Raw genomic sequence first — 14868 nt, 5'->3', positions numbered from 1 at the left:
ACTTCTCCAAAGGCAACTTCATGCTACTAAAGTCAGAAGTGACAAACTTCATGACACCCATGCAGACGGGAACTGAAAGTTCAACTGCTGAATCCTACACTAAGACACTGTACGAACACATCTACTCATGCATGAATCGAGCCATCCCAAATAGAACCAAGATGCTCTCATCCAAAAAAAGGAAGCTAATCGGGTAGTCCCCTGCCATAAACAAACTTTACAACAAAAGGAAGAAACTGTTGCAGAAAAGAGGAAAATCCCAGGATGCAAAAAACTCCCTTACCAGCCTCAGTAAGAAACTGAGATCCCTCATAAAATCCTCCAAAGCTAGTTACGAAAATAAAATTGCCAAAGATTCCAAAGACAACCACAAGGCATTCTATAACTATGTCAAGAATCTAAATGGCAATGTTCAGATCTGCTCTGAGCTAAAACAGAATGGCATTAAATATACTGATCCCAAGGATATTGCCAATATCCTGGCAGATTGATTCAGTGCCAACTTCACCCCCCTCTCACCCCCTAAATGGCCCATCTCAATACCAGAGGATTGACAAATTCTGGTAGTAACGGTCACACAGGTAAAGAATGCACTCTCCAAAGCTAAGAATACAGCATTCATGGGACCAGATGACATCCCAGGCTGTGTACTACTTGAACTACAATATGAACTGGCACCTCACATAAGTGTCATGTTTAATCATAGCCTCACCTCAGGTTTCGTGCCCACTGTGGTGCAGAGCTACAGTTATCCCACTCCACAAGGGGGGATCCACTTTGGATCCCAGAAACTACCGTCCCATCAGTCTGATGAGCCTTATCTGCAAGGCCATAGAGAGTATTATTATGGAACTTATAAACAAAGACATTGGCAACCTTCAAACACTGGACCTCACCCAGTTTGGGTTCGTGAAGGGACGATCTTGTCTCCTGTACCTGATTGAATTCTTCAAATCAGTCTCCAGAGCCATGGACAAGGGTAAGGCAGTCCACACAGCCTATCTAGACCTTGCCAAGGCCTTTGACACCATTCCCCACTCTGGAATCATAGATAAACTTACTAAGCTGGGCATTAATCCCTACGTCACCCAATGGGTTGCTAACTGGCTTACTGATAGAACCCACACTGTAAAAGTAGCCGACTCCAAATCCAGCTCCAGACAAGTGACAAGTGGAGTACCTCAGGGTTCAGTCCTGGGACCACTCTTGTTTGGCATCTATTTCTCTGAAGTACAGGCCAACACTAAGGGACTCTGGCTAACAAAGTTTGCAGATGACTGCAAACTGGGAGCCATTATTGAATTCTCAAATGATGTGGATACTCTACAAAAGGGCTTTACAGAAACAGATGCTTGGTGCCAGAACCATAGGCTCAAGCTCAATGCCAAGAAATGTATAATTATCCCCTTTGGGAAAAAACATGTACCTGTGAATTACCATATAGGTGGGAGTACACTAGACACTGAAAGTGTGATAAGAGACTTATTGACACAGGTGGACAGTGGTCTCACCTTCGATAACCACATCACCACAACAGTCAGGAAATCCTTCTATGTGGCACACCTCATCACTAAGGGCTTTTCATCCAGAAAAAAAGGAGGTCATTGTCCCACTGTACTCATCCCTCATTAGACCCATTATAGAATACAACTCCCTGTTTGGTATGTACCTCTCAAGACATCTGCAACAACTGGAAAAGCAGCAGAAATACCTCACTAAAACAATCACAGGCCTAAAGTAGATGCCCTACGCTGACCGTCTTACGCCAGCTATACTCTGTTGCATATCATCTACTCAGAGGTAATCTCTGCTTAACATACAAGGCCATGTCAAACCCAGAGCTGTTGGACATGCTACACTTAAAGAAATCCCAATCCCTCAGAGCCACACGCTCCAAGGATCTAAACCTTGTCATCACAATAAACAAAACATGCTGGAGGGATAGGTTCCTGACCCAGAGGCTCTCCAGACTCTGGAATAGATTGCCCATACATGTCAAGCAGAGTGCCTCTTTGGCCCTCTTCAAAAGGAACCTTGATGATTGGATGGAAGAAAGGAAATTCACCCTGGGGATCACGTCAGTTGCCCTGCTAGACAGGGGTCCAGGGAAGTAAATAGTGTGGGAAGAAATAGCCAGGGAATTGTTATGGCTAGGCTTGTATAGGCCCTAGGGCTGATAGCCTAGTACCAACCTATGAACCTATATTGGTTTTGCATCTCATAGCCTTTACTTGTGCACTATGTGGCTTTAAGTACTAGTTAAGTTTAGTGAATCTTAACTAGTAATTATATTCAGTCAAGTGAAACACATACACATGCACACTTTAATTATACACTTAGCTTAAAGTTATGCTTCGTGATACTGCATGTACCACATGACACCCTAGTCTGAATCCTGGTACATATTTTCTGCATTCTGCTGGGACTGTCTAGTTCAATAAAGGATATTATTATGCTAACTTACCCCATTTTCTCCTAGCAATCACTTTATATAGCCTCAACAGCTCAGTCTCAGGACAAGCAGGGGCAGTTAATAATAATTTAATTATATTTATTTATCGTTGGTAGGCTGAAATTTCCATCTGTGAAGATTTAATTTTCAGTGGCGACACAGGAGAAAATCTCAATGAAAGATTAATTCAGGTATGAAAAATACAATATAAGAGGCTTCAGAAACAATGCCTAGTTGCTTCATACAGACTTGTACAAAGATGAGGGAGCAATAATGGTTTTCTAATGTGATTCACAAGGAGGGCTCCATGAGGGAGCAATGATGGTTTTCTAATGTGATTCACAAAGAGGGCTCCAAATGGAGTCCTTCTTAATAGCTATTCAGTGAGCCTGACAAGTTATGCCAAATCACTCAATAATCTAAGACTTCCTTTTCTTGTCTGTGTAACAAGATGCTCTTTAAATTGTTGGAGCATCAGGTAGGGAAGTGGTGGAATATACGAAGTGGCACATAGCCAGGGTGCTTTAAAGTCTAGACATAAAATTAAATACAGAGCTGCAAACATTAAGTATGTGAAGCCAAATATAGCAGCTACAGACTGCATTTGTTTAACCTGTAGTCGGCAGATGCAACTTTGAGGACCAGTTTATCACTTTTTCAACATGCTGTACACAATTGCACATCTGACTCAAGTTTGCATCAGGATGTTCCCAAACTGCATGTCCTCCCATCTTTGTTAGCTAATAGCAGAGAGTGTAAGTTGAGTTACATCCTGCATAGACTTAGTCATACCCATTTGCCATCCATTACATTTGTAAGCCAAGATAATACTTCATGAGACCATATCAGTAAGGGCAGTAGCTGCAACAACTCACCACTGCCCAAAATATATATATTTTTTAGCTCATGAATGATAAAACCATTTAGCACTCCGTTAACCATACCTATGTGCATTTTATCTGTGAAACAGGATATTGCAAGGTGTTATACTCTCACTGAATCAAATACTGCTTCTGTGCAAGAGTTCTAAAAATGTAGAGATATCCTTGCATTTAAACAGATACCATTTTCTCTGTGAGTTTAGTATGTGTAGGTATATGGCAGATGGGCTTAAATTTGTTCATTTCATGTAGGTCTCCTACAACAGATACAAGGACTCAGTGTTACAAAAAGAAAGAAAGAAAGAAGCCTTCATTAGGCCAGTCATTGAGTATAATCCTCCCATTTATCATGTATTTGTCCAGACGTTTGCAGCAACTGGAACACCCTCACAGATACCTTACTAAAAAGATACAAGGCCTAAACAATAAGTCCTACCGGACAGACTCAACGTCTTGTCACTATACTTGGTATCCTACAGACTGCTAAGAGGTGACCTGTGTCTGGCACACAAGGCATCCGCCAACCCAGTACTGATAGATTTACTGTACATCCACAAGTCATATGGCATTACAAATACTCAGGCTAGTACTGACAGATTTACTGCACATCCACAAGTCATATGGCATTAGAAACATCAGACTAGTACTGATAGATTTACTGCACATCCACATGTCATATGGCATTAGAAATACTCAGGCTAGGGATATAAATCTTTTCTGCAATATCAACACAACAGTCTGGAGGGACAGGTTTATTTAACAGAGAATACCACTGCTCTGGAACAGACACCCCATCCCCATAAAACAAAGCTCATCCGTGTTTACATTCAAGCAGAACTTTTATATATAAATGGGAAAAAGATCATTTACCCCAGGACTGTCCTCTGTGCTACTAATGGACAGAAGCAGCTCCTAAATGTTTTATCCCAAGCTTGGATCCCCTCAAATTATCTATGGTATGAGCCCAGTTATTCTTACTAGGGGCAATATATTATTATTATTGGCCATGGGATAGGTAAGGCCACTCTAACACCAAATGGGATAGGTTAATTCAAGAACCAAAATGGATACTGGCTAGGCTTAAAATGGTACACAAGGCAGTTAGCTTGATACTTACCTATGAAAGAAAGATTGAAAAGTGAGAAGCAGGTTGACAGTATATACTACAAGTTATACCAGAGCTCCTGTGTTAGGGAATGTGAGAAGCAGAGTATGCTCTCCATAGCTTCCAAAATGAGAGTGACCACATTAGTTTCTGTTTTACAGAATGTGTGCTCCCAAGGTCCTTTACAGTTAGAGTCAATGTACTAGGTTCCTACTTTAGGGAATATGATATACAGAGGGTGTTCCCCAGAACTTCCACAGTTAGAGTCAGAGCACTAGTTCTTGTTTATAGAATGTGAGATGGACACTATGTTCCCCAGAACTTCCCCAATTAGAGCCAGAACATTAGTTCCTGTTGTAGACAACATGAGATGTAGAATGTTCTCCCTAGAGCTTCCATGGTTGTGGTCAGAGCAATAGGCATTGTTTATAGAATGTGGAATGTACGGTGTGCTCTCAAGAGCTTTTACAGTCAGAGTGAGGACAACAGTTACTGTTTTAGGGACTGTGAGATGCAGAGCAGGTTTCCTAGGGTTTCCAGGGCTAGAATCAGTGTTCCTGTTTTTGGAATCTGAGACACAAACAGTGCTCCCCAGCGCTTTCATGGTTAGAGTAGGGGCATTGGTTCTTGTTTATGGAATGTGAGATGCAGTGTGTGCTCCCCAGAGCTTCTATGGTTAGCGTCAGAGCATTAGTTTCTGTTTTAGGAAATGTGAGATGCAAATCATGCACAGCAGGAAAAATGTCAGGGACAATTGCAAATTTGTCACTGAATCGATCATTTCCAATACAAGTTAGGGGGACAGCATAATTCTTAACAGTGCCTGATTTTGCAGAATGTCCCCAATTTCGTCTCATATTTCTGTTTGTTTCTCATAAAATGTTTGCTTTTGTGGTAAGTCACTGAGGAATTTAGTCAGACAATAGTGCCAGACATTATAGAGTTTTATAGTGTTACCTATTCATTTTAAGTGAAATAGGGTAATATTTAAAATTTTCTCCAGATTTTGGACCATTATCCCCCATTTTGCTTGACTTTTTCCCTTATTCTTCAGCAAAATATCTGAAAGCTATGGAGGAAAATATGGAATGAATACTGTTATAAATATGGAATGAATACTGTTATATTATTTAACGGGTGGCCACAGTGGTGCAGTGGTTAGTGTTGTTGCCTCACAGCAAGAGGTTCTCCGGTTTGATCCTCGGCTGGGGTGCCTTCTGTGCGGAGTCTGCATGTCCTCCCTGTGGTCGCGTGGGTTTCCCCCGGGTACTCCGGTTTCCTCCCACATCCCAAAGAGATGCTGTAGGAGGATTGGACACACTAATTTGGCCCTAGGCATATGTGTGTGCATGTGTGTGCCTTCTGTGGAAGGTTGGGCGCTGGGCTGGCAACTCGACACTGTAAAACTCCACTGCCAATCATGAGAGGACATGTGATCCGCTGTGGCGACCTCTAGCTGGGAAAAGCCGAAAGAAGAAGACTGTTATATTATTTAACATATATCCTTCTACAATGTTGCACATTTCTCTAAAAAATCTAGGACTTATGAGAATGCTAATGAAATTGGAATTTTATAAACCATGTCTTAAGCTGTCCAACTTTCTGAGAACAGTAAAATGCTGTGGAGGGTCTTCTTGATATGCCTTTCACTTGAGAGGATTACATACCATGGTTTTAGAAAAAAAACCTTAACAAGCTGTGACACCACAACTTTACATTAAGTGATGCATATTCTGTTGCATGGAAGCAATATGGCTGAAGTGTCTGAGGGATGCAGCATAGTCTAAGTGTTCAAGATCCAGATGATATGCACTCAGATTTTATACTAGGCCATTTACTCTCAGCATTATGAAGTCATGGAATAAAATTAGTAAAAGATCACATCTAGTTTTCATGCCAGGCCTTGTACAGAAATTCAGCAGTGCTCACTGATAAAGTTGAAAAATATTTATTTTTTAATCTCCTCCCACCCAATAGCTGGACCATCTTGTCAGCCTAGTAGACTTATAAACTCCCCAACCTACTTTCAGGCAGTAGAAGGTGAGAGTCTGGTACTGGCCATCCATCAATTGTCAAAGGTTCTTCTTTCTTACTTGTACATAGCAAAACATCCTCTCCTAGGTTTTAGCACTCACTACAAGTATAGCACTGCCTCCTGCATACAGCCTGTGGGTGTTCCCCCAACTCGCACAACAAAAACAAGTCATGTTTACTTTTCTGAGTCTTTTGATGCTTAATTATCAATTTGTTGGCTTAATGTTGACTGTTTTGATCATTAGGCATCAAAGATCTGACATAAATTCATATGTGTTATATTATTCTTCACATGTAACATGTTTATGAGCCCATGCATGTTAAGATGCTCTATACATACACCACATGTAAGCTATGATGGGCTTTTATATGTACCACACGGCTATGTTTCCATGTATGTTATGTTTACATATGCCACGTGTATGTTTCCTGCAATGTTATACTGCTCTTTACATACTCCACATTTTTATATTCCCATTGCCTTTATATACACCATATGTCACATGCACCATGAGTGTGTGTGTGTGTGTGTGTGTGTGTGTGTGTGTTTACACCTATGGATGTTGTGCTGCTCTATGCATGTACCATGTGGGTATGATTCCATGCATGTTATGCTTGTCCTTATATATACAGCATGTGCATGCCTCTTTTACTGTTATACTGCTTTTTACATACCATACATTTGTGTGGCTCTGTGATGTTATGCTGGTCATGAAACATCATATGTATATGCTTACATGATGTTATGCTGGCCATGTAACATCACAGGTATATGCTTACATGATATTATGCTGGCCATGAAACATCACAGGTATATGCTTACATGATATTATGCTGATCTTTATATACACCACATGTTTATACATCTGTGCATGGTACGTGCATCATATGTGCATGTGTGTTTTTCTGCATGTTGTGCTACTGTTTGCATGTGCTATGGAGGTATGCTTCCATGCACACTATGCTGGTCTTTATAGATACCATATTTATATGCTTCCATGTATGTCATGCTGGTCTTTGCATGCATCATGTGTATATGCCTTCATGTATGTTATGGTGTGTTGTGCTAGTCTTTACATGTGCCATATGTGTATGCTTCCTTGTGTGTTATGCTAGCCTTTACATGCATCACATGTGTATGCATCCATGAATGCTATGCTGGTCTTTATATGTAACACATGTTTAAGCTTCCATGTATGCTATTGTGGTCTTAACATGTATCACATGTGCATGCTTCCACGTATGTACCTGCACTGAGTGGGGTTGCACATTGTAGATAGGAACACCTTGGTATTCCTAGAGTTGCTGTCCTACACTCAACCCGGAATACTTCTTAGTTCAGAAGTCGCCAACATGCATCCACCTAAGGCAGGCAGGCAAGCCAGCACCGGTCACTTACTCTCAATCTCCCATTTCACTCCTTTTAACCCCAGGCCCATTATTTAAACCTAGTTCAGTGCATCACATTCAAGTCTCTACCCAACAAAAACATGGTGCAGACATGCAGTGGGAAGGGTTTGGATATTAACTGGCAGTCAGCTATGCTGACAATAACACTGCCTATAACCCCCATCATTCTATATACTGGGATTATTCATGATAAGTACCTTGTGACTGCTGTAATTCCCTGATTTTAAGAGCATTATGGAAAACCAAGCCCAAATGTCTAGTAAGCTGAGGTTGAAGACCCCCAACACAGCTCATTTTCTGTTTCTCTGTTCATTAGTTACTTCATGTTGTCTACCTAGTATCATTTTCAAAGAAGAAAGACTGCAAGTGGTAGGAATATATCAGCATTCTTTCAGTTGTTTTGTTGTCCCCTACAACAATGACAAACACTAACACATTAATCTTCATTAAAAATGAGGCACAGTGAGTAAAGGTGACCCACAGATTGCTTTAAACTAAAAAGCATGACTCCTTTAGCTGGCCTAGGAACAAGTGGACCATCTCTCTCTCTCTCTCTGCTTCTGCACTCCTAAGACCCAGAATCATCCTTTGCATGACTTTAGTGTGTTCAGCAGTGTATCTAGATACAATTCAAAGTACCACGTCTAGACATCTGTGACTTTCAGTACAGTATCATGAAATCCACACATTTTTTTATTCGGAGTACACAGTAAACATCAAACACTTCTCATTAGGTTAAGACACCCCCTCCTGGATCTTACTATACTACCATAGCATCCACACATTCCTTATTCAAATTACACAAACAGCATCATGCACGTGTCACTGGGTTCAAACACCCCCTCCCCAATCTCAATATAGTACCATGGCATCTACACACTCTCTGTATTCAGAGTACACATTAAACATCATGCACTTGTTACAGCATTCAGACACCCCCTCCTCAAACTCAGTATAGTACCATGGCATCCACACACTCTCTTTATTCCCAGTACACATTAAACATCATGCACTTGTTACTGGGTTCAGACAACCCCTCCTCAATCTCAGTATAGTATCATGGGATCCACACACTCTCTTTATTCAGAGTACACATTAAACATCAAGCACTTGTCACTGGGTTCAGACACCCCCTATTCAACCTCAGCAGTATTGTGACATCTGCACATTCTTTATTCAGACCACAGTAAACAACAAGCACACAGGAGATACAGCTCCTCAACCTCAACAGAGTGCTGTGATACCTGCACATACCTTATTCATTACAGTTAACAATAATCACCCCTCATTTGGTTCGGGCACTCCCTTCCCAAACAAATTTTCTTTACAAGGCCTTAGCATCCCAGAATATGACAGCTAAAAATGACATAGTTTCAACAGTAAATGGTAGTATAATTGTACTCATCTATAATTTGCTCCACACCCTCATAGCTAGATAGTTATATTATGTTTCTCACTAGAACTGATGCTATGGTATGGATCCAGAGTCCATAAGATTTCATAAATTACCACCCTCATCTTTTCAAAAAATGTAAGTTGCACTTTAATTTTGTACTCTTTACAAAGGATGCAAAGATAAGTTTGCATTAATTCTATCATTCCCAGTGCAAGAAAAGTCTGAAAAGCTAGCACTCATTTTACTCTGAAATTGAAAAATAGCATGCTTTGACTTCACAGAAAAAAAGAAGGGTTCTCTCAGTTTGTATACTTCCAGAGTCATTTAGACAAGCAAAACAACAAAACCATATCACATCATAATGTGCTCTTAATATGATATGCTAGAATCAACTACTGTTTTACAGAGTGTATTTGCCTAAAGAGTATCTTTTAAACTGGGCATTTATTACAATACCTGTATGGAAATGACAACATATTACCACAGAAGTAGGAGTAACAAATCAGTTCACACAGGAAGAGTACTTTTAGAGTCATCCTGGTTGACAATATACTGTACCATAAAAGTGTAATAAAATTCATTACATATTGTAAGAAAAGTAAGGTGTTACATACTGATTTTGAATTTTACTCAGAATGGCATGGTCTGGTACTTTTTTCACTGATGTTTAACATCAAGTGTGATTATAAGGGGTCTGCAGGGGTGACATTTAAGACCACTATTCCTTCTTTTGAAGTTGTCTGCCTCCCCTTGAAAAAGCTTTTCATTAAAGCATCGCCTAGGTGGAAGAGTCCTGCAGCTGGTATACTGAACAAGTTTTAACTATTTACAGCTAATACTGTACTGATGTTCATCACCAGTGTATCATTCCATGCATTTCAAGAGCAAGCCCAAGCAACATGCTCCAAACTGACTGCATTTTATGCTAACAAATCAGCATACCATTATATTATTTGACTTGTCTGTATCAGAACTGCAGATCAGCAGCCAACATAAAAAGAAAACAAAGTCAGTGTCAGAAACAACAGATTCCTCCTGCAGAAGGACATACGTACAATGATTTTTAGCAAGAAAGCAGTGAAAAACAGTTTCATTTGTGTACAGAATTCCTGTGTTGCTACTCACAACCCCAGAGTAACTGTCCTTTTTTTCTATGACACTTATCCTAAATATGGAATCAAACACCTAACACAAGTAACTAATGATACTTATATTAGATGGTTTTAACTGGAGAGTCAATAATCTAGTAAACATGAACACTTTCAACACAGTTATCTTCCTACTTGCAAACTTCTGCATCTGTTTTCCTTTTAACTTCATTTAATTATTTACAAAATGTGAGTTTTTTCCCTCGAACTGTGTCAAAATTATATCCATTTAGAAGCAAGGTGATTCAGCAGAAAGCAGTAAATCTTTGCCTCAACAGTTCTAGGTGTCTGTAGACACCTCTAATCACTCTCTGTGGAGTTTCGCATGTTCTAGCCATGTCTACATCTGTATGGAGTTGTGAATGTCCAATCCACATCTACATCTGTGTGGAGTTGTGTATGTCCGAGCCATGTCTACATCTGTGTGGAGTTGTGTATGTCCGAGCCATGTCTACATCTGTGTGGAGTTGTGTATGTCTGAGCCATGTCTAAATCTGTGTGAAGTTGTGTATGTCCGTGCCATGTCTACATCCGTGTGAAGCTGTGTATGTTCTCTTCATGTCTAGATGGGTCTTTTACAGATCCCTCATTTCCTTCCACTTCCTAAAAATGAGTTGGCTAGCTGGCTAAACTCCATTATCTATACAGTTATGCATACACTGTATTTACCCCCGTCATGGTTGAAAAAGTTCATTGGACCAGCACATTTATCAAATTAACAAATGGGGAAAACGTATATACCACAGCCCACATAGTATATGCCCTCAGTTGTCAGGGTCCTGCCACTATCAGAAAGTAACATATCAGCTAAGTGGCATGAAATAAGTCAAAGTTCCTTAATACTTTAAAATGATTACATAAAATAGTTGGAAACTAAAAACAAATATGAATGAAAGAACACAATGATGCTTGGATGTCTGCCTGCCTTCTTATTTTTCTCTTACAATTTACATTCTGCTTCGTACAGTTTGTAGGCAGCATAGCTAGAAAAGCATGCATTGCACTAACATTCAGAAGATTTGAAAGTAAAAGCTAGAGTTTTGAAGTTAAATCTTGCACCTTGCTTAGTATTACAACATTATGTTACAGCTGTGTCAGCTTTAATTTCCTCTGTAGTAGCCTTTTTAAACCATGGTAGACCACATGAAACATTGCATCCATTCAAGCAAATATGCTCGCAGGCACTCGTGTGTGTAGTGTTCTTACCCGATAATGTAAACAAGAACACACAGCTGGATCAGCCGGAATGTAACTCCCACTTTTTTGTCCTTCACTAGCACCATCCTAGGTGTATCATATTCATAAAAGAAGTCTTCAAGCCCTTCCCTCACTCTTCCCATCATTGTATGAAAGTTTTGCTCAGTGCATACAGCAGTTCACTTCTCTTTGAGGTTATTAAGTGCACTGATGTGAAATGCCTGTATAGTCTTTTGCCTTTATTCTGGCTCACAGCAGCTGACTTGTCATAGTGGGCGGAGTTTTGAGGTTCTTTGATAAGGAATGTTTGCACATTAAAGAGCAACATAACAGAAGTTTGAAAAAGGTAAATGTATATTAAGATGTTGTGTACACAGAAACACATCTTTAATTTAGTAAAAAGATTCTCTTCTTTTGCGTAAATGGTGATAGTAGGATTACCTTTTAACCACTTCTGGTTTTCTTTTTTTTTTTTTTTTTTTTATGTCTTAACTTTTAGCACTTCTCCTAAACAGTTTTCTGAGGACTTTGGTGAATACGCTTTTGAAAAAAATTTTGCATTGCCTAATAATCTAACCAAATGGGAAACCGCAGGCAACAGCTATGTTTCTGTAGCAGTACTGAGAGATAAGTAAACCTGCAGGGGATCGTCTCTTTTAAAGTGATCCTTACCTTACACACAATGGCAGCAATACAGCAACTACAAAGGCTTGTTTCTGAAGCAAAAGCTGAAAACTTTTAAGCATGCCTGTAAACAAAAAATGCTGGTTTCAGACCCACAAAACAAAACAATGTCTCAACATATTCCACTTTCATGCCTCCAGACACTGCTTCCAGAGGGTGTGTGTGTTTCTGTGTCTGTCTGTCACGACATGTAAGGCAAGAAAGCACAGGCCATGAGGCTTACCAACAATGCTATGTTAGAGAGGCAAGCTGTGGAATACAGAATATCTCATCCAAAAATGTATTAACCTTTTACTGGGTAAAACATATAATGTAGCCATTAATGACAATTTTAAAATGTTAAGTTTAATTCTCTCATGCAGTAGAAAGAAAGTATGCCGATCATCAATTGGGCAGTTTGGCAACATTTGTAAGGTTATTATGGTGTAGCATCACAGAACTAATTCCTAAGTCACATGACCAAACTGTATTAACAAAAAAAAAGCTTCCAGTGGGTCTAGCTCTTCTACATCAAATGTAAGATTCCACCTTCCAGTGTCTGGAGGCATGAAGCTGGAATGTGTTGAGACAAGACAGAACAAGGGTTGGGAGGGTGGCTCAATGGCTAAGGTGCTTGCCTTACAAACTCAAGGTGCAGGGTTTGAGTCTCACAAGGGATAATTGGCTAGGCTTAAAATGGCTCGCAAGGGCACTTAGCTTAGTACTAAACTATGAACTATAAGAATCATGTCACAAAATATGGTCATTTCCCTTCTTTATTGGTTTTATTTTGGTTTTACTGGAAATCTCATCTTCAGCTGGCTGCAGCTGCTGTTGGCATGGTAAGATTGGTTAAGTAGGGAATTAGGGCGATTTTATTACACAACTGCTTAGATTGAAAATGAATTTAAATCCTACTGAAGTAAACACAGAAGACTTAATTATACTGAGAATGGAAACCAATAACACAGAAAAAGCTGCTCCAAGGAAAGACCTCAGATGAATATAACAACTAACTTTCCACTACCATATCTAAGATGATTCACCTGCGAAGTAAAAAAACAGGAAGAGAATAGAAGCTGGAGGTCCAGATTAAAACAATCAAGCAGGAAAGTAACTGAGGTAATAATCAAGCTGGAATGAATCAACAGGAATAGAGCAAAAAAAAAAAAAAACAGCATCTAAGGCAGTCAGCTGGGCTGCATATCCGGAGCATAGGCTAATAAAAAAAGCGGAGTTAATTCTCCCACGCTGTAGATTGCAGGTAAAGGCAATAAGTGGAAGAGCAGAAGTGGCGGCCATCCACAGATAATGAAGTAAAACTACCAGTGATGGTGCAGAGGAAGCCAACTCCATAGCATAAAGGGATAAAGCTATTACTATGCAGCAGTGACCTGAGTTTGAGTAGCGGCTTTGTTGCCTGTAGGAGCTGACATGGGAGAATGGGAGTGAGAGGCTGTTGCCAGGACATATGAGTGGCTCACCAGAAGGGCAACACCTAGCAAGGGAGCTAAGTGTTAAACAGTGAAGTTCAAGCCAATTGAGCCCACAATGTCATGGTGCTTAGCATCAGTAAAACCCAGGGGAGCAAACTTTCATTTGAAGGGCAGTAGTAGTTGACCCAGAGGAGCCACCTAGGGCAGTAAACAGGGTAGACTGCCTCCCAGGACCAGTGAGCTAGCCTGCTCCCTACCATCAGGCTTTTACCAGGGAACAGAAGGGATGATTGGGATTCTTGGATAAAATTTAATAGACTGTAGGGCTTTTTGCCAACCTGTGAATGTCTTGTTCCCGTGCACCTGTAATAAATGGGACAACTGGGTATCATCAGTATCCTGGAAGGGCACAAAAAAAAAGATCTGGAAGGGTGCAGAAAAAAAGGGATACTGATGAGAGTGGCATATGGGATGTGGAAGGGGATGGTATGGAAGACAAGAACTGAGTCTGAATATGTGGAACATTTACATCCTAGAACAAACAAGGATAAGCAATGTGCATGATTTGGGTCCATAACAACATTTGAGGGACTAGTGAAGGAAAAGCACTAAAAAGAAAAGATTGAGGACATGATTTACAAAAAGAGAGGACGGGATTAATCTTGGATATAAGGACATTGTTTTATACAACAGGCTGTGGAAAAACAGGATGGGCTTCCAAAATGGGTATAATGATTGTGAATGGCAAACCAAGGAGATAGGTCAAGTGGGGCAAAAGAAACATAGAACAGAGGGGAATGGAAGCTATAGAGTATGTTAGCTGCAACAACTGAACTGAAGAGGTAGGTCAACATTCCTCTTCTGCTACCATTTCTATGTCTGCATTTCTTTATTGGCTACCTATTGGAATGTTGGCACTTTTAACACCAACGGTACAGTGAGGATAAAGGAATGTGTCCTTTTCCCCACTGTAATGGAATCTCAGAGTTAGTATATATAATTAGCAGGGGGTGCAGGGGGCTAACCCCTGCTAAAATGCTGTTTGTTTTCCATAGTTGTTTTTCAACATTTTAAATATTGATCATATGGTCTCAACCATGTGAATTTCAACAATTTAAAAATTCAACAAAGTGAAATAGATTTGAA

General features: G+C 40.1%; 1 protein-coding gene across 3 annotated transcripts in view; it reads right to left on the bottom strand.

The window, feature by feature from the left end:
- The window catches only part of P2RX1 (purinergic receptor P2X 1), an 834383-nt gene extending 822534 nt beyond the window's left edge, over window positions 1-11849 (bottom strand). Inside the window, exon 1 of one of the 3 annotated variants that reach the window (XM_044082908.1) lies at window positions 11633-11849. In XM_044082908.1, coding sequence (XP_043938843.1) covers window positions 11633-11769 — 137 coding nt within the window. In that variant the 5' untranslated portion in view covers window positions 11770-11849. The remainder of the gene's footprint in view (window positions 1-11632) is intronic. The other 2 variants (XM_044082906.1, XM_044082907.1) reach the window with 2 other exon arrangements.
- Between the last annotated feature and the right edge of the window lie 3019 nt (window positions 11850-14868).

Source organism: Protopterus annectens, chromosome 9.part0 (assembly GCF_019279795.1).
Source record: "Protopterus annectens isolate FY-2018-M chromosome 9.part0, PAN1.0, whole genome shotgun sequence".
Taxonomy (NCBI): domain Eukaryota; kingdom Metazoa; phylum Chordata; order Ceratodontiformes; family Protopteridae; genus Protopterus; species Protopterus annectens.
The sequence above is the reverse complement of the archived record's forward strand: the minus strand, read 5'-3'. Positions and strand labels throughout refer to the sequence as shown.